The sequence below is a fragment of the Mirounga angustirostris genome, unplaced genomic scaffold (genome assembly GCF_029215605.1).
Source record: "Mirounga angustirostris isolate CCGP_5_RB_7025 unplaced genomic scaffold, mMirAng1.0.hap1 SCAF_1, whole genome shotgun sequence".
Classification (NCBI taxonomy): domain Eukaryota; kingdom Metazoa; phylum Chordata; class Mammalia; order Carnivora; family Phocidae; genus Mirounga; species Mirounga angustirostris.
Genome location: NW_026991709.1, coordinates 426,039 through 449,520, shown reverse-complemented (window position 1 = coordinate 449,520; position 23,482 = coordinate 426,039). Strand labels below are relative to the sequence as shown.

General features: G+C 51.5%; 1 protein-coding gene across 11 annotated transcripts in view; it reads left to right on the top strand.

Moving 5' to 3' along the window:
• The window catches only part of PCNT (pericentrin), a 128,509-nt gene that overhangs the window by 58,458 nt on the left and 46,569 nt on the right, over nt 1-23,482 (top strand). For 8 of the 11 annotated variants that reach the window (XM_064577633.1, XM_064577631.1, XM_064577637.1 and 5 more), the window contains exons 15-25: nt 4,227-4,373; nt 7,419-7,570; nt 10,632-10,792; nt 11,005-11,243; nt 12,956-13,118; nt 13,650-13,862; nt 18,331-18,363; nt 19,758-19,987; nt 21,035-21,151; nt 21,253-21,273; nt 21,961-22,167. In XM_064577633.1, the coding sequence (XP_064433703.1) occupies nt 4,227-4,373; nt 7,419-7,570; nt 10,632-10,792; nt 11,005-11,243; nt 12,956-13,118; nt 13,650-13,862; nt 18,331-18,363; nt 19,758-19,987; nt 21,035-21,151; nt 21,253-21,273; nt 21,961-22,167 (1,683 nt within the window). The remainder of the gene's footprint in view (nt 1-4,226; nt 4,374-7,418; nt 7,571-10,631; nt 10,793-11,004; nt 11,244-12,955; nt 13,119-13,649; nt 13,863-18,330; nt 18,364-19,757; nt 19,988-21,034; nt 21,152-21,252; nt 21,274-21,960; nt 22,168-23,482) is intronic. The other 3 variants (XM_064577627.1, XM_064577642.1, XM_054504048.2) reach the window with 3 other exon arrangements.

Here is a 23,482-nt window from a genome sequence, read left to right as displayed (position 1 = left end):
TCTTCTGACGATTGTGAGTCAGTTTTCTGTGAGCCATCGCCTGAGTCCCGTGTGTCCTCGCAGCGAAGGTGTGTGGAGTGAAGGTGATCCAGTATTAACAGGTAGGTCTGTATGGAGGAGGGGCTCAGCGTTGACTCGGCCTCCTCATTCAAGCAGGGTACCCTGGCTGCTGCAGAGGTTGGGGCCTAGCACCCCGCTCTTCTGGCTGAGGTGCAGGAGGAGGAGGAGTGCCAGTCGGGAGCATTGCCAGATCGCACGGCCGGACCTGACTTACTGCTGTCCTTTCTCACCTGCGAGTCAGGGAGAGATTGCACTCTGGATTAGTGGTGGCACACAAAGTGAAAGCAAAGTATTGTCATTGCTAGGCAACTTTTTCATTCATTTTTTTTCTATTCGAATTGGATGGTTATCATACCTTTCCTGCTAAGAAGTTGTCAAGTATTTTTTTTTTTTTTTAAAGATTTTATTTATTTGAGAGAGAGAGAGAGAGAGCACATGAGACGGGGAGGGCCAGAGGGAGAAGCAGACTCCCTGCCGAGCAGGGAGCCCGATGCGGGACTCGATCCCGGGACTCCAGGATCACGACCTGAGCCGAAGGCAGTCGCTTAACCGACTGAGCCACCCAGGAGCCCCTACCCCATAAGGATTTTTTTTTTTTAATTTTTTTTTTAAAGATTTTATTTATTTGCGAGAGAGAGAATGAGAGAGAGAGAGTACATGAGAGTGGGGAGGGCCAGAGGGAGAAGCAGGCTCCTCGCCGAGCAGGGAGCCCGATGCGGGACTCGATCCCGGGACTCCAGGATCATGACCTGAGCCGAAGGCAGCCGCTCAACCAACTGAGCCACCCAGGCGCCCAGTTGTCAAGTATTTTAAATCTGAGAAAGTCTGGGTCTTATTGCCGTGCTTTGGTGACTCAGAACCCACATCACCGCTTGTCTGGCTTCAAGTAGTCTGTTTTCATGGAGGAATGTGCAGGATGAGTGAACACTCCACACCCGCTCTTACGATTTTTAATGTAGCTTTATTGTGGTTTTTTAACAACTTTATTGAGATAAAATTTACATACCATAAAAATCACTCTTGTTAAGTAGACATTTCCATGGTTTTAGTGTATTCACCAGATTGTGCAAGTGTCCCTGCTGTCTACTTCCAGAACATTCAGCTCACCACAAAAAGAACTCCCCACCCCTTAGCTGCCTCTCCCATCCCCCAGCCCCTGGCAGCGCTAATCTTTCTGTTTCTGTGGGTTTCCCTTTTCTGGACCTTAAAGACGTGCAATCGTACAATACGTGCGATTTCTTTCAGCACAATGTTTTCTAGGTTTATAGACGTTATAGCGTGCATCAGTACTTGCTGTTAGCTTTTGATGTATCTTCTGTCTCTCTCATTTTTCTAGTTTTCCATTACTGCCTTCTTTTTATTTTAATTTTCTTGATGTTTACTTTTGTATATGTTTTTAAAATTATTTTCTTAGTGCCTGCCCTGGGGATTACAGTGAACACCTTATAACGGTATAGTTCAGATTAATACCATCTTAATTTTAATAGTTTACAAATCTATTCTCCTATGTAGCCTCAGTCCCTTTCCCTTGTGCTGATATCGTCATACAGGCTACGGCTATATCCAACTTACGCTTATTGATTTATTCAGTTTTTTTCTAAATCAGAAGAAAAAAATTACCAAAATTATATTTTGTCTTTCAGTTTACTTGTTCAGTCACCTTTACCACGTTCTTCATTTCTTCATATGGATTCAAATTCACGTCTAGTGTCCTTTTACTTTAGCTTGAGGACCCCCTTCAGCATTTCTTCAGGGCAGGCCTGTTAGTAATGAATTCTCTCAATTTTCATTTACCTGGGAATGTTTTAATTTCTCCCTCATTTTGGAAAGAGTTCCTTTCTCTGGATATCGAATTCTTGGTTAAGTCTTTTTCTTCCAGCGCTGAATACATCACCCGAGTGCCTTTTGCCCTGTGTGGTTTCTGAGAAGTAAGCTGGCTGTTGATCTTACCTTGAGGATGGCTTGTGTTGAGCCACTTTTCTTGCTGCCGCCTTTCACAGTTTAATTGGGATGTGTCTTGGGGTGGATCTCTTTGAGTTTATCCTACCTGGGGTTAGTTGGGCTTCTTGTGTTTGTAGATTAATATTTTTTCATCCAAGTTGTGGTTTTTGGCCATTATATCATCAAGCAGTCTTTCTACCCTGTTCGTTTCTCCTCTCCTCTGTGACTCCCATTATGTGTATGTTGGTCTTTGAGGGTGTCCCACAGACCTTGGAAGCTCTATTTGCTTTTCTTTTTTTCTCTCTCTCTGTTTCTTTCTTTTAAAATATTTTATTTATTTAGAGAGAGGGGGAGAGAGCGAGCAGAGGGAGAGAGCAAATCTCTGAGATCATGGCCTGAGCTGAAATCAAGAGTTGGACACTTAACCAACTGAGCCACCCGGGTGCCTTTCTATTCACTTTTCTTTATTCTTTTTTCTTTTTATTTTCCACACTGAATGATCTTATTTGATCTATCTTCATATTTGCTGATTCTTCTGCCCATTCAGATTTACTGTTGAGCCTCTCTAGTGAATTTTTCATTTTAGTAATTGTTCTTCTCAGCTCCAGAATCTCTCTTTAGTTCTGCTTTCTCCTCTCCTTATTGAGGGGCTCTGGTTGGGGCATGCTTTCAGTGCTCTGGCAGGCAGCTTTCTCTTACTTAGCTTTCACTTTGTGTGTGTGTGAGGTAAACGAGGAGTGAACTCTTAGAGCCTTCTCAGGTTTTCCTTGATAAGTACACAGCCCTATACCTGCTTTCTAAATTCCCAGGAATATGTTAGAGCCTTTCAAAGCTCCCTGTTGGTATCTCATTCTCTAGTGTTTTGTTTTCATTTATTTGGGAGAGAGGGAACAGGCAGTGGGGGTGGGGGGCAGTGGGAGAGAGAGAGAAAGAGAGGGAGAGGGAGAAGCAGACTCCCCGCCGAGCAGGGAGCCCGACACGGGGCTCGATCCCAGGACCCTGGGATCATGACCTGAGCCAAAGGCAGACACATAACCGACTGAGCCACCCAGGCGCCCCTAGTGTTTCCTTTTAAGTTTTATGTTTTCCTCTTATTGGCTCCAACTGTGATCAGTTTATCAGTTTCAGGCCACTGTGATGTTGAACAGTGGCTGCTGATGGATTTTGTTAAATGGCCTGGGGATAGGATTGTTGACGAGTGAGCCCTGTGAGATCATCTTTGAGAATGGAGCTTTTTAGGGAGCTGCAATATGGGCCAGTTAGTGACAGTTGCCGGGGTGGTGCTTTTGGGGAGATCCAAACCCATTTTGTCCCCCCAACCCTTAAGACCTCTGGCCTGCTGTTTTCGAAGCTATACCAGAGATTGGAGTGATGGCCTTACGGCAAGTTTAAATACCTCAAAGCTTGCTCTTTTGATGGAGACTCAGACTTTGTTTGTAGTAAACTCTGGATTGTTACAAGTCTCTCTGAATTTCCAGAGCTCTGAAAAAGTTGATTTTTACACTGTTTGTCAGTGTTCTCAGTGCTTTTATAGAGGAATACATTTTTGGAGGTCCTTATAATGCCATTTTGGAAGTGCTGCCTCTGTATTTGTTTTGTTTTAAGCTTATTTCATTAATATAATTTGTTAGGTGAACCTTATGAGAAACAGTTTTTATTATTTAGGAAGAAATAGGGTTTATGTTTTAAAACCAAAGGAATTTAGGTTTCTTTTTTTTTTTTTTTTTTTCTTTTCTTTTTTTTTTTTTTAAAGATTTTATTTATTTATTTGAGAGAGAAAGAGAGAGAGCACATGAGGGAGGGTCAGAGGGAGAAGCAGACTCCCTGCCGAGCAGGGAGCCCGACGCGAGACTCGATCCAGGGACTCCAGGATCATGACCTGAGCCGAAGGCAGTCGCCCAACCAACTGAGCCACCCAGGTGCCCGGAATTTAGGTTTCTAAATATCTTGGATTCTGATGGTCATGACAGCCTGGTGATGGATAATTTCTTCATGTGATCATTTGGGAAAGGCAGCGAGCTGTCGTCTTTATGTTCTGTATGAGAAGCACCTTTGAATACATGTTCACTCTGGCTTTGTCCCTTTTGATCGCTGCTCTTGGCACAGTATGGACTCAGTATTTGTTGAATGAACTGTGGTTTAGCAAACAGCAGAGAAATGGAACAAAGCATAATTTTTAGATCTTAGTGGCATTTTTGTTGTTTTTGTTAATTACTTTTATACAGGGTGAATTTGAAAGTGAAAAGAAAGTTGCTTTGCATGAAAAGGAGGAGATACATAGGCTGGAGTATGAGCAAGCACAGTCTCTTTACCAAAAAGAGAAAGAGTCTTTGTTTCTGCAGCTTCAGGAGAAGAATAACCAAATTCTGCAGGTATGTGGCACATGTTTTTTCTTTGTTATTACTTTCTTGTGTGTGGTAAAATACGCATAACATAAAATTTACCATTTTAATCATTTTTAAGTATACAGTTCCGTGGTATTAACCCTATTCACATGGTTGTGCAACTATCACCACCATCCATTTCTAGAACAGCTCATCATCATCACAAGCAGAAACCCTGCCCCCACCACCGCTAGCTCCCCATTTCCCTCCCTCCAGCCCCTGGCACCCACTCTTCTACTTTGTGCCTCAGTGAATTTGACCACTTCCGGGACCTCCTGCAAGTGGGATCATACAACACTTGTCCTCTGGTGTCTGGTTTATTTCACTCAGCGTAATGTCTGTGGGGTCCATGCATGTCAGAGTGTGGGTCAAAGCTTCCTGGTGTTTTGTGGCTGAGTAATAACTACTCTGTCACATGGAAATGCCACATTGTATTTCTGTCTTCACAGGTGTGTGTGCCGATAGGCCTCTAGATGTTTGTTTCTCCCTCTTGGCTGTTATGAGGCCGTTGCTCTGGGTACAAGTGCTGCTGTCGGTTCTGGGGTGCGCGTCTAGGGACAGGACTGCTGGGTCGTACGGCGACCTGTCTGTGTCCTGAGGGTTGCCGTACTGTCTTCACACCGGAAGCCCCAGCTTAGGTTCCTTCCAGCTGTGCACAGGGTTCCAGTTTCTCCACAGCCTCACCAGCGCTCGTTTGTCACCTTCTCTGTTTATAATCGCCACCATAGCAGGTGTGATGTGGGATCTTGTCGACCTCATCGTGGTTTTGATGTGCGTTTCCCTGATGATGAGTGATGTGGGGCATCTTTTCCTGAGCTTATTGGCCATTTGTGTGTCTTTGAAGAAATGTCTGTTCAAGTCCTTCGACGGTTTTTGAATTGGGTTTGGTTTTTTGTTGTTGTTGAGTTTATTATTTCTTTTGTGAGTATAGATGTAACATTTATACTATTTTCTTTTTTTTTTTTTCCAAGTGGGCTCCACACACCATGTGGGGCTTGAACTCGTGACCCTGAGATCAAGAGTCATATGCTCCACCAGCTGAGCCAGCCAGGCGCCCCTATTTATACTGTTTTTTGAGATAGTCCCACAATGTAGACCTTTCAGGATTGTAATAATCATGTTTCCTTTTCTTTCTTTCTTTTTTTTTTTAAGATTTTATTAACTTATTTGACAGAGAGATAGCGAGTGAGAGAGAGTGCACAAGCAGGGGGAGCAGCAGAGGGAGAGGGAGAAGCAGACTCCCCGCGGAGCAGGGAGCCCGATGCGGGGCTCGATCCCAGGACCCCGGGATCGTGACCTGAGCTGAAGGCAGACGCTTAACGACTGAGCCCCCCCGGGGCCCCCAGAAAAAACGTTTTGCTAAGATGTTTGTTCGTACTTCTCTCTTTTTGGATCAGTGTCGCTAGAGGTGTATCTATTGGGTTTTTCGACTGGGGAAAACCCAGTCACCAGGTACTTTTTTGTGAAAGGGAGGTAGCAGGACGGGCAGAGGGAGAGTCTGTCCCATGGACTCAAAGACGGGACCAGCCGCTGCGGTGGCCTGTACTGCTGGCCGTCACAGGTGTGGCTGCCTCACCCCATGTCCCATGTAGCCGACATGGGAACGGGGCTCCGGGCTGCGCGTGCGGCAGGCATCTGCCGTCTGCTCACACCCCACCAGCTGGGGCCAGGCCATGCCTGGAGCCATCTGCACACCGGTTTCCTGTGCTGGCAGCGTTTGGGTTCACTGTTCGTCTTCTCTTTTGTTTGTTTGTGGTCCTTATTTGCCATCTTAGTGTGACATAACCAGTGGTTTATAATTTCCCTACAAGCATAGCATTGAAATTATGTTTACAGTTGGCTTTCCTTCCTGTAATAAGGGGTTTCAAAATTACACTCTTATTTTATCTGGTCTTTGTTTCCTTTTTGTACTTTCTAATGTTTTATGGGTCCCACTCTCGTATTCTCTTACCAATTTTCTGCCCCATGCAAACCTGCTTTTCCTGCTCCTGGATGAAGAGATGTCCATACCAGCTGGGTGTGCCCCAAGCACACGGCTTCTCCACCTGGAGTCCACTTGCTTTTGGGCTCCACCCGTCTGATCCTGAGCTGGAGGTGGCAGGCATGTCACGCATTGGCTGGTGCACTGCCCACAGCAGCTGTGAGCAGCCATTGTTCTTGACTCTTGACAGAGGTGTGGGACAGGCACGCGGTCTGCCTGGCTCTCTGCTGCATGTGTGTGCAGTCATGCCCTGTCATGTTCTCTGTTCTTCATCTTCTGTGGGAGGATGCCCGTATTCTTGTCAGTAAACTCAACCAGCCTGGAAGAATCAGGGTGGTTGGCAGTGGGCTCAGGTCACTCTGTTGCTGGGAAGACACACTTGTCATTTCACTAAGCTGCGTGACAAAACCACAATGACCTGTGGTCAGTGCTCAGGAGCCTGGGGAGCCCAGGGCAGCCAGGTGCCACCCAACCAGCCAGCCCACTGAGACCCCGTGATGGTTGACTTTTTTTTTTAAGATTTATTTATTTATTTAGAGAGAGAGAGAGAGTGCATGCATGAGTCGGAGGGGCAGAGGGAGAGAGAGAATCTCAAGCAGACTCCATGCCGAGTACAGAGCCTGACTGGGGCTCTATCCCAGGACCCTGTGATCACGACCTGAGCCGAAACCGAGTTGCATGTTCAACTGACTGCACACCCAGGCGCCTCTCTTGGCTATTTTTTCAAGGAGAAATATATAAGCGTGATCTTCACTTGCCTGGAAACTAGTATTTATTCTAAATGACCATAAAAGAGATTTTGAATTCTTATTCATGAGAATAATCTCTGGTGAATTTGCCCCTTCCCCCTGGTGCCTGGGGCAGGCTAGAATGTTTGTGTATTCTGTTTTTGTAGGCAATGAATAATGGTGGGGGCGGGGGGGGGACCCTATTAGTAATTTTCACCTTTAATCACTGTCATATTTTGCCATACTTTTGTTAACTGCGATGATGAGTGTTTCTTACAGAAGTTTATTCCTAAAAATAAAGCTGTAACAATTTTTCCTTAACAGCTGAAAGACAAAATTTTATCCTTAAGTCACGAGGTAGAAGAGCGCCATTCTGAACTGGAGAAGCTACAGCAAAGGCGTGACAGGGAAAACCAGGAAGGCACAAATCTCATCTCGATGCTCAAGTCCGACATTGACCTGTCTGACCGCGAAAGGTCAGTCACTTGCCTCTGTCACCTCTGCCCTGGTGCACAGAGATGCCGGGCAGGATGGAACCCTGTGCCACATTATTCTTCTCTTTCAAAAAGACTTTAAACATCAAGAAAAGTACTGACTGATGTAAGATGCCCATATACCTGCCACTCACTTTGCCAAATCTTCACATTTTGCCAGACTGCAAGATTTGGTGCTATAAGTGGTGTTAACCTTAAAATTAAATTGCCAGGTTTTCGATTGTTTGTTTTCCCAGCAATAGGTGGGCTTGTTCAGGAATAACAGAATCGCAGTCCAGGACACGCTGGCGGGTGCATCGCCAGGAGCCAGTCTGGAGGGCGGGCGAGGAAGCTCTTTTATAGAGGGGAGGGGGGCTGGGCCTGTTGTAAACAAATGCCATTGGAGTAAACTGGGTGTTGGAAGTGGTTTCTCATTGGCTGCGTTGTGATTGGCTCCCATTGGCTGAGCTGTTGCTGGGCAGAAGGAAACCTGCTTCCTCCTGCCTGGGCAGTAATGTGGAATCTGGTGGAGGTGCCTCTTGCTGACAGGTCTGCGGCCGGTAGGGCTTGAGAGCTCCCCCTGTTCTGATCGGGTTTCCTGTTAATTTTTACAACTTGCCCCTTTTGAGCAGGATCTTGCCTTGGAAGCATTGCTGATCAAGAGTCAGGCGTTTCATATTTAGTGGTCTTGTCCCTCAGTGCCAGGAAGGACTTTCCTGGTTGTCCTGTCCTACATCAGAAGTGCTGGCTGGAGGGGCGCCTGGGGGGCTCCGTCGGTGAAACATCTGCCTTCGGCTTAGGTCATGATCCTGGGGTCCTGGGATTGAGCCCCACATCGGGCTCCCTGCTCAGCGGGAAGCCTGCCTCTCCCTCTCCCTCTGCCACCCCCTCTGCTTGTGCTCTCCCTGTCAAATAAATAAGTAAAATCTTTTTTTTTTTTTTTTTTTTTAAAGACTGGCTAGAGGGCCCCCCTGCCCCGCCCCACCAGTGTCCTGGCTCTTTGCAGTAGCAGAAACTATTAAGTTTTTTTGGTTTTGTTTAGGGGCCTTGACTTGCCAGATTTGAAAGTTGAGGATTTTAGCAGTTTCTTAGGTGACTCCTGTAGGGTGTAAGCAGCTGGTTTGCCGTAGTCCCTGAATCTGGAACGGGCAGTTTCCCATTCTGTCCTGGTCCTTTTTAAGAGAAAGATCCCAGTTCAGCCTGTTAGAAAATAGAGTTAAATGCTACCCAGGTGGATTCAACATCTAAAGAAAGACTAGAATGGTCTCAAAAGACCATTTGGAGTCCATTGTAATGGTCGTGAAGAGGTTTAGTAGGCTCTTGTGTACAAGCCTGAGTTTTGTTCCCATCAGCAGGCTTCGGAAAAGCTACCGTACCTGCTCAGTGATTTCCAGCGTGTGTTCTAGCATCCTGACAGAAGTTGATGCTAGATTCTCTAATCCCCCTTGGGATGTTTCCTTTGGGCTAGTTTCATCCGGTGTTTGGCGTGGCCCTCACCAACAAGCATGTGGACTAACTGATATAAATGTGAGAAACCAGGTTGGTAAGTTTGAGTAACTCTGCTAAATTCTTCAGCAAACCTATCGGAGCCCTTAGTTACTTTAGGAAGCTCTTTTAACTATGGCTCGCAATTTGGTCTTGTCCAGAGAACATAGGAAGCTTGAGGTCTGTGTAGATCCTCAGAAGACTTTAGAGAGGCAGGTTTTAATAGGTTCAGGAGAGGAGGAAGTGGGAAGAAGGTCAGAGGAAAAGGAAGCTTGGCAGAGAGAATAGAGGAAAATGGCACTGGGGGCAGGACCCCAGTACTAGTTCGTCCCAGCGTGTCTGCAGAGGGGTTGGGGGGAAGGTCAAGAGGCCTCAGAAGCCATTCTGACTTCTTTTAATTGCTTGCTTCAGTTTATTTATTTTTTATTTATATTTTTTAAAGATTTTATTTATTTATTAGAGCGCACAAGTAGGTAGGGCTGCAGGCAGAGGGAGAAGCAGGCTCCCCGCTGAGCAGGGAGTCTGACGCAGGGCTCGATCCCAGGACCCCAGGATCATGACCTGAGCCGAAGGCAGACGCTTAACTGACTGAGCCACCCAGGCATCCCAGTTTGCCTCAGTTTAGAAATATTTTGTAAAGAAGCAAACAGAATCCCGAAAACATCTGGAAGCCTCCAAGATACCATTTAAAATAGGCACCCCTTCATGGGGACTGGAGCCATCCTGGCCTGGACGGGGCGTGAGGAGGAGGTGGGGCCAGCTCTGAGGGGGACTCGTGATTTCTCAGAGCAGAGCTGACACCTACGCTCCCTGACCCACCGTATCCGCGGTCATCCTCGTGCCTGCCTCCGCCCGCTGCCCCCACAGGGCCTTCTCTCCTGTGCCTGCCTTGCCCTCTGTCCTCAGGTCTCGGTCGCCACCTGTGGCGGCCTGGGCAGCAGCAGGGAGCCGTTGGGCCCCCAGCTATCCGTATGCTCCGTAGTCTGCCCCGCTGCTTCCTTCCCACCCTCCTTCCTGTGTCTTTCCCCTGGTGCCTTAGCCCTGTAAGGGGCAGCTCCCAGTGTGTTTTGTTCAGGGGCATGTCCCCATGTTGGGAGCAGACCTTGTTCCAGGCCCATGATGGGGATGCGAACGTGGCAACGGATGGGGGTGGATGAGCCTGTCTCCTGCCCACTTGGCCCTGGCATCTCCCCGGTGTAAGGACCCTGCACTGGCTCCAGCTCACACGCAGGCTGCAGCACTTTGCCCCCGGCTATATCCTGGACAGGGTCACTGTGCTCTGGACGGACAGGGCCATGTTGGTGGGTGGAGGGTGACGGAGGCGTCAGCTACAAACAAGTGCTAAAAAGGCACACAGGCTCGCCGTGGAGAGCTGTCCTCCTGAGGGTCAGGAAGGCTGTGAGTGGGGACAGGGACCCGCTAAAACTAGCAATAAGATGACGTCTTTTTAAGTCAGGGGCAGCAGCCCAAAGGTTTGGTCTTGTTGGCAGAGCTGCCCCCTGGGCTGTGCCCCTCTTGTCGGAGTCAGACAGTTAGGGTCATGGCTGACAGCCCGCTGTCCGCTGTGTGCTTTGTTCAGGAGAGCGCTCCGAGATGCTCTGCGGAGGCTGCTCAGTTTATTTGGAGAAATGCTGAAGGCTGCCATCACCCTGAAGAGCCGGATCGGTGAGCGCGTGGGGCTCTGTCTGGAGGATGAGGGCCTACCTGATGCGCGGCCCAGTGGCCAGGCCCTGTTTGCAGGTGAGTGCCAGGACAGCCCGGTGCCTGCAGCCCCTGGGCTGGGGCGCTGGGTGCTGTCCTCCTTCCCTGTTGGGGCTGATGCTTGAGCTCCTGATGCTTGGGATGGGTCGTTGTCCTGGGGACATGGGTGTGCTTATCCTTCGACAACACTGGTCATGTGAGCTTGCTTTTCACGCGGTATATGCAGGTTTCTGTGTTTGCTCACTTTGCAGTACCAGTGCTTGATGAGACGTGGCCTGGGTCCGAGGCAGCCCTGCTGGAGCTGGACAAAACTTTGTCTGAATGTGTGGAGATGTCTTCAGACGCTGAAATTAGCAGTCACATCTGTGAAAGCTTTTTCATGAGCCCAGAAAGTTCGCTGGAGTGTGAGCAGCCAATTAGGAGAATTTACCGGAGCCTTGGGCTGGCGGTGGATGGCCTGCTGGAGCTGGCTCTGGACTCCACCAGGCAGGTGAGACATGGCTCTGGGTGCTGTCCATCCGTGGCCCTATTTTGGCTCCTGTAAGTGTTTCTCTTTTTCTGAGAAGGATAATGGGTTGAATAAGTGGATAGTTTGAGTGGTTTGGTGGCATAACCTTGATAGATGAGGATGGTGTAGCTCCCAGGCGCTCCGCTGGGCGCCGCACATGTGTGTTTCTGATTCTTGACTGTAACCTGCAGGGTGAGAAGGGGCGTTGGCACTTTCCAGGTGGATCTGGCTTCCCTCGCTCTTCTCTCCTCCTTTGGGCATTGGGGGCAGAAAATCAGTTCTGTTTGGATCTTCTGTTACTACCACTGATATTCTCCTGTGTGTTTTTCCTAAGCAGAAGTCTTTTCTGAACCGAAATTTTGGAAGCAGTAGGCTTGCTGCCAATGGAAAGTAAGAGCTGAGTGTCAGGTCAAGGACACATGGTTCGGTCTTTTACCTTTACTCTGCTTTATCCTCTGACCATTTTATTTTATTTTATTTTTTAAGATTTTTTTATTTATTTGTTTGAGAGAGAGAGAGAGTGCACAAGAGGGGGGAGAGGGAGAGGGAGTAGCAGACTCCCTGCCGAGCAGGGAGCCCGATGCGGGACTCGATCCTGGGACTCCAGGATCATGACCTGAGCCGAAGGCAGTCGCTTAACCAACTGAGCCACCCAGGCGCCCTCCTCTGACCATTTTAATTTCACATTGAATATATTTATGTTTAGAGATTATCGCTAGCAAAGGGAATTATGTTTGTTAATCTTTTAGAACATTTTAGACAGGAAAGACCTTAAATATGAATGTATGAAAAGCAGTATGGAGATTCTTTTTCCCATTCAGCCCATTTAGAAAATAAGCATTTTTAGCCGAAACATTGCTGTTTACATCCCAGAAATCCTTGAATAAGTTTTCCCCACCTGGTGAAGGTATGAGAAGAGGGAGCCTTGGGGCTGTTTTCAAGGGGAAACCCGTAGATGCCCTCAGAGGCAGGGTCTGGGGAAGCTGGAGTTGCAGTAAGTAGGAAGGAGGCAGAGAGGCCCAGGGTAGGTGCTCAGGTGTGTCTGTTGGCACAGTTGGGTGTAGGTGTTTGAATTCGGAGGTTCGTCTGGGGCCCCCAGCCTGTCGATGGCCTGGGAGCCTTGGGCTGGGCAGGGTGGGCACAGCTGCCGGGGGAGGAGGGTGAGATTGGGGCCTGGGACTGAACCAGGCCTGGGTGGCATCAGAGGAGGCCCAGAGGGGCCTTGTGGTGACTGAGTCAGGGAGGGTCTGCTGGTGGTAAAGACGCGTCAGGCCCCCTGCCCACTCTGGTGACCGGCCCACGATGCCTTTCCTCCCGGCCACGGCCTCCCCGTCTCCTCTTCCACCTGTGGAGTGCCAGGTGGTCATCCCTGCCCAGGTTCTAGGATCTCAGTGGACAGTTGCTGTGACCTTTGAAATGCACCTTCTCCTTAACAGCTTATTCCGATAGTTGATGAACATGTAGATTTTCCGTGCCGCGTCGTATGTGTTTGTGTGCAGAATTTTTCCTTCTTGAAAATTGTTGAATGAGCAGATTGGTCTAGTAATTGACACAATATTGAACGTCAGTATCGTTTCTTACAGGATATTTGTGGTTTTGTCAGAATTCTACTTGTGCCAGAATTCTAATTCTGTTAATGTTAACGTCGGCTTTATTTTAATGTGCAGTTCCGGTTTTCAAATGTGTTTTAACAGCTGGAGGAAGCACGTCAGATTCATTCTCGTTTTGAGAAGGAATTTAGCTGTAAGAACGAGGAAACCGCGCAGGTCGTTAGAAAGCACCAGGAGTTAGTGGAGCGCCTGGATGAGGAGAACGCGGCCCGCACGCGGCTGACGCTGGAGCTGCACCAGGCGCAGGGTGAGCGCCGGCCGCGGGCGGGGAAGGACTGTAGGGGCCGCACAGGCCAGAGGCACGAGGGAAGGGCAGGTGTTAGCAGAGGTTTTAAAAGCAAAATGTAAAACTGAAAAAGGCACGGTGTGAGGCCTCAGTGAAAGAGCTTACAAGCGCGGTAGCGCCGCTCCCTGGGCTGACAGCCTTGGCCTTGCCTCGTGTGGTGAGACGAGAGTGTCGGTCCTCCCTTCGCAGGCGGTGGGTGCCCCAGAAAGTGGCATTCCTGGCCCCTCTGACCCCCACACTGCTGGGGTTGTGCACGCGTGGTGTGGGTGTCTTGTACGTGGCCGCTCTAAGGCGTGTCACCTCGTCTGGTGGTTCCCGCGCCTCCTGGGTGCGCCAGCCCTGTGCCGTCCATCCAGGAACGGGACACGGGCGTGACCACTCAGCTCACGTCCCATGGCTGACATCTTGCTGGGGCTGGGATGCCCTCGGCTGGCCCATCCTTTTGCTCCTCCAGCAAGGCCTCAGCAGCTGGGTCTGTCCCCGTCTCCTCAGGCATCATCGAAGGGTTCAAGGTGGAGAAGGCCAGCCTGCAGGAGGCTCTGGGCCAGAAGGAGACGGCCGAGCAGGGCCTCGCTGTGGAGCTGGAGAGCCTGAGGCAGCAGCTGCAGCGGGCGACCCAGCAGCAGGCAGAGCTGAAGGAGGAGAACTCTGCCCTGTGGACCCAAAAGGAGGCCTTGGCCGCAGAAGCGGAAGAGAGAGAAGCTGGTAAGAACTGCCGGCTCCGGGGTCGGAGGGCGGGACCAGGGGCAGCAGTCTTGATGCCTTTTGCCGACGCTCACTCTGGTGGAGGGCAGAGGAAAGAAGGCAGGGGCCCTGGGCTGAGGGGCCTTGTGCGTGCCGGCTGGCGCAGCGCCCCCCGCATTGCTACTCCGTTAGAGGGGCTGATCGCCCTGGTGGCCACTGAGCGTTCTTACCTGTGTGAGGTCAGAATCACTTCTGGCAAACAGCAGCCTACTGAAAACGTCATCGTTGTCAGTAAAAGAGCTTTTCACTGTTTGAGGCAAATAGCCAAGACTGTGGGAAAATGCGGGCTACTTAAAATTTTTATTTAAAATTTTAAAAAATCGTGTGACATTAATCGTAAGTAGGAAAACGTAGTTGTAACGGAAGTTCGTTGTGATTTCAGGTAATTAGAGGTTTCGTATTTAAAATATTTCAAGTATGAACAGTCAAAACGTGAGGAGTTCAGATTGTTGAGTTGGCAGGTGGCAGAATCGGAAGAAGCGGCTATGCATGGGTGCCCCAGAACCCTTGGCTTCTGCCCCGCTTCTCTCCCCACCTGCCCTCACCCCAGCCGGCTTCGGTGCGTGTCCCCGTCTTCCACAGGCCTGGAGCGGGCTGCCCCTGGCTCCTGGGTTCTGGCTCAGACGGGTCGTAGTGCGCAGGTCTCCTTTGTGGGGCAGCCTTAGCCGTTTTTGTGCCACCCTGAACAAGTTGGGAAAGTGGTTTTTCTTTTCTTCTTAATTTCCCGCAATACACAACCAGCTCTTGGGGTTGCTGATCATCGCCCTTTTCTTTGTCTTCCACTCACTGGTTTTTGGCCTTGTCTTTATTCTTTCTGGCCTTCTTCGTCCTGTGAGCTCTCTTGGGTGGGCGCTTACTGGTGCCGAGAGGCGGGTCCCATGGCTCTTGAGGCAGAGTGACTTGTCAGTGGCTCTTGGTTTCCACCCACGTGGGATGTTGCAGAAGGTCTGCGTGTGATCATTCGAGACCTCTTCTTGCTTGGCTCTCTTTTGATAACATCTGTCTACCTATACGTATCTCTGTCCCTTTTCCACTTTTTGAGGTAAATTTCTGATGTTGAAAACTTAACCCGGCTTTGTTTTTTCTCTTGTGTGTCATTTTCACCCTTTATTTTAAGCCTCTTTCCCCCTTCAGCTGTGTCTCTTGTGGATCTCATGTTAACGTGACTTCTGAGAAGCTGATGCGCGGTGTCTCCTGTTGTGTTTTGTGGCTGTGCCAGCAGCCTCTCGGTCCGCCTGCGCTCTTCTGGTGACCTGCTCTCCTTCCCGTGTCTCTCTGGGTGGAAGGGACTTTCTTCTGCTGACCGTGAGCTGTGCATCCAGTTCTCCTTCTGTGTTTGCTCCTTCCTCGTTCATGCCACTGAGCCTGTCCCGTTCTCCTCTGCTCTCGTCTCTGCCTGGTGCCCAGCCATCCTGGTGTCAAGCGAGGCTCCATTCATGCGTGAGAGCATGTGTGCACGTGGGCAGTTGCGTTAGCAAGCATATGTGTGAGCGAGCCTGTGAGCCTGGGCATGCACCTGTGTGTGTATCTGTGAGTGGGTGTGCGCCTCCCTGTGAGCCTGTATGAGCACATGAGTGTGGACACGTTCCTGTGTGAGAGTGGGCACATGAGTGTGGGCGTGCACCTGTGTGAGAGTGAGCACGTGAGTGTGGGCGTGCACCTGTGTGAGAGTGAGCACGTGGTGTGGGTGTGCACCTGTGAGAGTGAGCACGTGTGGCGTGCACCTGTGAGAGTGAGCACGTGAGTGTGGGCGTGCACCTGTGTGAGAGTGAGCACGGGAGTGTGGGCGTGCACCTGTGAGAGTGAGCACGGGAGTGTGGGCGTGCACCTGTGTGAGAGTGAGCACGTGAGTGTGGGCGTGCACCTGTGAGTGTGAGCACGTGATTGTGGGCGTGCACCTGTGAGAGTGAACATGTGAGTGTGGGCGTGCACCTGTGTGAGAGTGAGCACGTGAGTGTGGGCGTGCACCTGTGAGTGTGAGCACGTGAGTGTGGGCGTGAACCTGTGAGAGTGAGCACGTGAGTGTGGGCGTGCACCTGTGAGAGAGCATGTGAGTGTGGGCGTGCACCTGTGAGTGTGGGCATGCACCTGTGTGAGAGTGAGCACGGGAGTGTGGGCGTGCACCTGTGTGAGAGTGAGCACGTGTGGCGTGCACCTGTGAGTGTGGGCGTGCACCTGTGTGAGAGTGAGCACGTGTGGGCGTGCACCTGTGAGAGTGAGCACGTGAGTGTGGATGTGCACCTGTGAGAGTGAGCACGTGTGGCGTGCACCTGTGAGAGCACGTGAGTGTGGGCGTGCACCTGTGTGAGAGTGAGCACGTGAGTGTGGGCGTGCACCTGTGAGAGTGAGCACGTGAGTGTGGGCGTGCACCTGTGTGAGAGTGAGCACGTGAGTGTGGGCGTGCACCTGTGAGTGTGAGCACGTGATTGTGGGCATGCACCTGTGAGAGTGAGCACGTGAGTGTGGGCGTGCACCTGTGAGAGTGAGCACGTGAGTGTGGGCGTGCAACTGTGTGAGAGTGAGCACGTGTGGCGTGCACCTGTGAGAGTGAGCACGTGAGTGTGGGCGTGCAACTGTGTGAGAGTGAGCACGTGAGTGTGGGCGTGCACCTGTGTGAGCACGTGAGTGTGGGCGTGCACCTGTGAGAGTGAGCACGTGAGTGTGGGCGTGCACCTGTGAGAGTGAGCACGTGATTGTGGGCGTGCACCTGTGAGAGAGCACGTGAGTGTGGGCGTGCACCTGTGAGAGTGAGCACGTGAGTGTGGGCGTCCACCTGTGTGAGAGTGAGCACGTGAGTGTGGGCGTGCACCTGTGAGTGTGAGCACGTGAGTGTGGGCGTGCACCTGTGTGAGAGTGAGCACGTGAATGTGGGCGTGCACCTGTGAGTGTGGGCGTGCACCTGTGAGTGTGAGCACGTGAGTGTGGGCGTGCACCTGTGTGAGAGTGAGCACGTGAGTGTGGGCAGGCATGTGTGGATTCTGTGCCTTGTGCAGGGTCCCTTCCGCTCATTCTCAGCTGTTACTGCCCCAGCCTGAGGGTCTGTGGGGTGGCCAGACCCACACCCATCCACTGAGTTTACCCCTGTAAACGTACGTACTTCCCGGGTGTCGGGACTCTAGAGCTGGGGCCTGAGCCGCTGAGCAGCCGCATAGCCCAGAGCTGGGGAGCAGCCTCGTCTGAGTGGCCCTACCTCTGTGAGGTGCATCCCCAGCGGCTCCGCCGTGCCTGGGCCTGGCTCCTCCTGCGTGTCTTCCCAAGGCTGTGGACACAGCTGCCCTTCTGCATCTCTGGTTGCCCCTGCGCCCAGAGCCCTGGCACTCCTTGGCAGAAGTGAGAGTGAGGCCAGTCTTTGCTGCTTCCCTTTGTCACCCCTCTGGGGTCCTCTGGGCTCCCTGGTTGGCTTTTTTCTTACATTGTTTGCTCCGGCTGAATTCCTTCTCTGATCTCTCTTCCTTTCCCTTCACCCATCCACACAATTCTGTACTTCCATTTCAGGACTCACGCATGCTTAAGTTGTTTAAAATTCTGTCCAGGGCGCCTGGTGGCTCAGTCGCGTAGGCATCAGACTCTTGGTTTCGGCTCAGGTCATGCTCTCAGGATGGTGAGATCGAGCTCTGCATTGGGCTCCATGCTCAGCACGGAGTCTGCTTCTCTCCCTCTGCCACTCCCCCTGCTCACATTCACACGCATGTGTGCACACTCTCTCTCTCCCCATCTCTCTCAAATAAGTAAATCTCTAAAAATAAACCAATACAATGCTGCCCATCTGCACAGCACCTCCTAACCTTTCCTGACCACGGGCTTCCCCAGCTACGGTCCAGGGTGTGGCCCTGATTCTGCCTGGGGTCCTCGTGAGTGTTGACCAACTTTCTAAGAGCTTTTGGAAGTCCTTGCACCTTGTGGGGAAATTCAGCTCTGCCTCACCTGTTTGCAGGTGTGTGGCATGTTTCATGGCTGTTTTCAGGGCAGTGCCTTCTATCCCGTGTGGGGTTTTTGTCTCCTTTAAAAGTCAGTGCCATATCCTTTGGCATCCAGGACTGCTGCAACCCAAAGGCAACTAGTCTGCCTGGGCTGCCCTCACAGAATAGTGCAGATCGGTACAACCAATGGACACTTGTGCCCTCCGTCCTGGAGGTGCAAGTCCACGATAAAGGCGCTGGCACGCTGCTCTCTGATGAGCGCCAGCCTCTTGGCTGTGTGCTCACATGCAGAAGGGGCCAGGCGCTCTCTGGGGCCTCTGGGAAGGCTCAGATCCCATTTGTGAGGCTCAATGTACGGATGTTGGGGGGACACAGATGTTCAGACCATCGGGGTGGCGTTACGGAAAAGCGTGGATGTTCGAGACTGTCCAGGACCACAGACGTGCCCTGGAAGCCCGCTGACTAACTTTCTGTCTCCACGTCTGAAAATGCTGTGTTTTCATTCATAGGCACTCCTGTTCCCATAGCACACGAGGACTCAGGTTTGTAAACTCAGTCCAGTGATTGCTATGTTAGATGAGCGATGTCTGCACCAGATTGCCCCAGTTTTTTACTAAAGAGGAAAAATACTTCAAGGCTTTTGTGGCAAACTGTTAACAAAAACACCAGCTTTAACCTTCTGAATTGATACATGAACATGCACAAGCCTTTGTCCAGTGATGCTCTGTGGTTACCGAGCTACGGCCTGTGCAGCTGTGCAGGGATCCACGTCTGGTGGTAGATGCGCTGTCCTGGGCTGGGGGCCAGCTCTGGGGGCCCCGGAAGTCTTGAGGGAGGGGCTCAGGGACCCTGAGTGGAGCTCCTGGGCCACTCCGACTTCGTAGGTGGCCCGCAGCGTGGCCTGAATTGCCACATGACACCTTCCCCTCAGTGCCACCTGCATGGGGCCACGTGTGCTGTGGTGGATGCCCTTCGTCCAGCATGTGGCCCTGAGGATGGTGCTGTCCGGCTGGCTCCAGGGGTGGGAATGACCTTGTTCTAACTGCATGTTTAAGGCAATTTACCCTAGGTGCTGACTTACTAGCATGAGAATTGATTGGGAACGTTCTATTTGTTTGGCATAAAAAACTGACAGATTTTTGTAAAACAAAACAAGAAATTAAAATTTCAGTTTGCAGATAGTTTGAGCACTTGCAGATAGTTTGCAGATAGTTTGAGCACTTGAGGGTTCATCAGAGGCAAGCCTCCTTTCATTATAGATGCTTATGAATTTACAGTTTCCACTTGGGTTATGGCCTTATCATCCAGTTAATTTTAGATTGGCTTTTGGCATACTGATGGCTGGACCCTTTTCCTCCAAGACGCTGTCACAGCCCTGGGTGCACAAGGAGGGAGCACATTATACATCGAGGCTCGTGTTCTCTCTGATGGAAGTTTTAAGTTATATGTTTTTTCCACACTGGAGAATATATGTAACGTCGTAATTCCTAGGAAATTAACTGATGTGTCATTTGGAAATACCACGATACAGTCTTCTCGGGCTTTAAAGTTTTTTATTTCAGCCAATCTTAATTTAAAAGATGTATATATATATTTTTTTCTTCTGAAGTACCTGACTTTATTTTCAGTGGGTATTTGGCTAAACGCTGGCTGTTAGGGGGGGTGGGCTTCGTGTCTGACAGGACACAGGCTCACACTGGCTTGCAAGTGCATGTTCCTCCCCGGAGGTGTCACCTTGTTTCCGCAGGGAAATGCTGCGCCCCTGCCCCCGGCCAGGCTTTGGGCTGGGGCTGCCAGGGAGGCCGGACGTGTGTGCTCTTTCCCCGGAGGGCCCTGTCGTGTGGGGCACCTGCCGTGCATGTTTCATGCCTCTGCTTTAGCCCAATACCCTCCCTGATCCATGGGGCTCTTCTCCCTGTTTCCTTTGTATCTTTAGCCCTCCGTAGGGAAGTGGAATGTCTAACCCAGGAGCAGTCGGAGGCCAGGAAGCAGTCCGAGAGAGACCGCGCTGCTCTGCTTTCCCAGATGAAGGTTTTCGAGGCTGAGCTGGAGGAACAGCTGTCCCGGCATGAAGCGTGTGCCAAGCAGGCTGAGGAACTCTCTTCGCTGAAGCAGCAGATGGTGGCTCTGGACAAGCACTTGAGGAACCAGCGCCAGTTCATGGACGTAAGCGTCTCGACTGCATTTTATTTGCGTCCCTGGAAGTCATCTTCGTAGCGTGAGCTCCCGTGACACAGCGTTAGGGCTGATTCACAGCCAGCTTGTTGTGGTCCCTTTGCCTCTCTGTGCACGTCTTGGGGGTTGTCGACATGTTCCTGTGTGTGGCCTGGAGGGCCCTCCGACAGCCCACATTGCAGGCCCTGCATGCCCAGCACTCCCCCCGTCAGGCCCGAGCCGTCTGGTCTTTCGTTCTTTTGTTCCTTCTCTCTTTCTCTTTCTTTCTTTCTGATTTTATTTATTTATTTGAGAGCGAGAGAGAGCACAAGCAGGGGGAGGAGTGAGAGGGAGAAGCAGGGTCCCCTCTGAGCAGGGATCCCGACATGGGGCCCAACCCCAGGACCCTGGGATCATGACTTGAGCCGAAGGCAGACGCCTCACTGACTGAGCCACCCAGGCACCCCGTGGCTGTTCTTTCTGTCCTTGTTCCCCAGGCTCCTCCCCCCGTGGCTGTTCTTTCTGTCCACGTTCCCCAGGCTCCCCCCTGCCCCGTGGCTGTTCTTTCTGTCCACGTTCCCCAGGCTCCTCTCCCTGTGGCTGTTCTTTCTGTCCACGTTCCCCAGGCACCCCGTGGCTGTTCTTTCTGTCCACATTCCACAAGTGCCCCCCCGTGGCTATTCTTTCTGTCCACATTCCTCAAGCTCCCCCCCATGGCTGTTCTTTCTGTCCACGTTTCACAGGCACCCCCCCGTGGCTGTTCTTTTTGTCCACGTTCCGCAAGTTCCCTTTCATTGCACCTGCAGGGTCAGCCCTTCATTTAGCTCCGTTCACAGAGTGCCTGTGACTGGGAGCCCATTTCCTGGCTAGTGAACACACGTATGAAAGAGCAGGGCTGGCTGCAGTGTGAGAGGCCTGCTGGGCAGTCAGCGTCTGAGCAGGTGGTCTCCTCTCCCGACCTCATGCCTTCCCCCTTCCCTGCGGAGGGAGAAGTGAAGTGAGTGCTGTGTCCCGCCAGCACTTCTGAGATGTCCAAGCCAACTGCCTCTCTCTCGACAGGAGCAGGCTGTTGACAGGGAACACGAGCGGGAAGAGTTCCAGCGGGAGATCCAGAGGCTGGAGGAGCAGCTCCGACAGGCGGCTCGGCCACGGCCCCGGGGCCCCTGCGTCAGCGATGTAAGTAAGCGCGCCCCGGCCAGTATCTGTCTGGCAGCTGTTCTGTAGGCCGGCTTAACCTTTTGAATGATTTTTTCTTTCCATGTACATGAAAACGACAGCAGGAGCCGCTGTATGAGCAGGTACGGCATGTCATGGGTCTGCATGGTGGGCGTGCCCCGCCGCACCACCGATGGGAGGGCTGTTGCATGAGGGCCTGTTTCTTGCTTGTTTTTCCTGCTTCTTTCTGCTTGGAGCCAGACCTGCCTGGCTTGGCTGTGTGGATTTGCTTCTTCTTTTCAAACATTGAGCCTAGTTTGAGATGATTGTGGATTCATTTTCAGGCGTAAACAGTCAGACAGACGTCCCGTGCACCCTTCACCCAGGTCCCCAGGGTGACTCCCACAGGGGTGGAGCCCACAGCACCACATGGGGTCCCCTCCCACCCACACACCTGTCCTCTTGCTGGACAGTTACACAAGCGGACCAAGCAGTATGAGCCCGTCTGGGACTGACCTTCACCTGGCCAGACTCTGGACCCCGCCCGGGGTGCCACCATGCCTAGCTCTTTTCTCTTTCATTGCCCAGTAGCTTTTCTACTGACAAAATTAACTTTATTTTATTAATACATCTTGCATTCGTGTTTTTCTGCATCTCTTCTGAGAGAATGCCTGCATCACAGTCTCACCACGATCTCTCACTCGGCTCCTGGTGCCGCCTCCCCGTGGACAAGCTCGCCAGGGGTCGGTGTTCGCTCAGCCGTGGCGTGTGCTTTCTTGGAAGATCACTGTTTTCACTATTGTATTTCTCAAGCGTTTCTGTTGTCTTAGGTTGAATTGTTACAAGAACAGTTGAGAGAGAAATCAGATGGGTTTAATGAGTTGGTTATAAAGAAAGAGTTGGCGGACAGACAAATGTTAATCCAGGAAGAGGAAATCAAACGTCTGGAGGAGACAAATGTCAGCTGCAGAAGAGAGGCGGCCCAGCTGCGGGAGGAGCTGGAGAAGCAGAGGGACACTGTGAAAGCGTTGCAGCAGGTAGCCGCCTGTGCTTTGCTGGGGGCTCCGTGGGGCTGGCGGGGCTGAGCCCTCCTGGTGGGGCTGCTGTGCCTGCACTCTGCTGGCGTCCACCCCGACCCCTGCTTTATTTCCTCTAAGGGGAGCGTCCCCTCGCATCTCCTGTGCTGCCTGGCCCCAGCTGCACACACTTTGCTTCACTTCCAACCCTTCTTCTGGTCACCAGGCGGCTGCGGAGGCTCCCTACACGCCTGCAGACCCCGGCGGGGGGCCTTGTGACTCTGTTCACGCACCGTCCACCTGGAGATGGCCTCAGACCCCATGGGCAAGGGGCTCAGTCCCTTCAGGGGTCATTCACAAGTCCTGTTGTATCAGTCGAGGTTCCCGTGACCTCCTCCGGTTCGGTTGATTTGCTAGAGCGGCTCACGGGTCTCAGAGAAACCGTTTACGTGCCAGATGGCCAGCTCATTAGAAAAGGATGGAACTCAGGAACAGCCAGATGGGAGAGGCAGAGGGCAGGGCACAGGGGGAGGGTGGTGGGGCTTCCGTGCCCCCTCCAGGCGCGCCACCTCCACGGGTTCCCCAAGCTGGGAGCTCCCTGAACCCCAGTCCTTGGGGGTTTTCATGGAGGCTTCACTCCCCGGAGGTCAGGAGGTGGCGAGGGAGCTGACAGACCAGCCCTAATCCCACGGCTTGTCCACGAGTGACCTCCAAGGCAAAGTCAGGTGTGGCCATCAGACACTGTCACAGTCCTCACTCAGGGACTCCCGGGGCTTCTAGGAGCACTGAGCCAGGAGTCTGACCAAGTAGTTATTTCATCTTAGGAACCTCTTAGTCATCTCGGAAAGTAGCATGTTTTATCCCTTTGATGGCACTTCTTTCTCTTAAGGAGTCTGAATTTGTCCGTGGTAATTTCTTAAAGTCAGGATTTTAGGTTTAGAAGAACTTTGTTAAATATTAACCTAGAGCTAGTTATAAATATTTTAATTTTTGAATTTAGAAAGTATGTCAACTTCCCAGTAAAAACACTCTCCAGGGACAGTTTTTCATACTGTCGTTAGGATCGTGCCTCGATGGTATACTGATGATGTTGTTGGTGTCTGAAGTTCAAACCGGAGGTCCTCTGGCTGCTCTGGGCGGCCGGCGGTGTGGCCAGTCCAGTCACTGTGCCCTCCAGCCGTTTGGCCTAGGAATGGAACTTCTCTGATTTTCGTGTCTTCCACGTCACGGGAGGTTAAAGGGGTACTTGAAAAGTGAGGGTCAGGAGACCCTTCCTTTACGATCAGTTTTGGCCCTAAGACAAGACTGGCTTCCAAGAGGAGAGTTTGATTCTTGA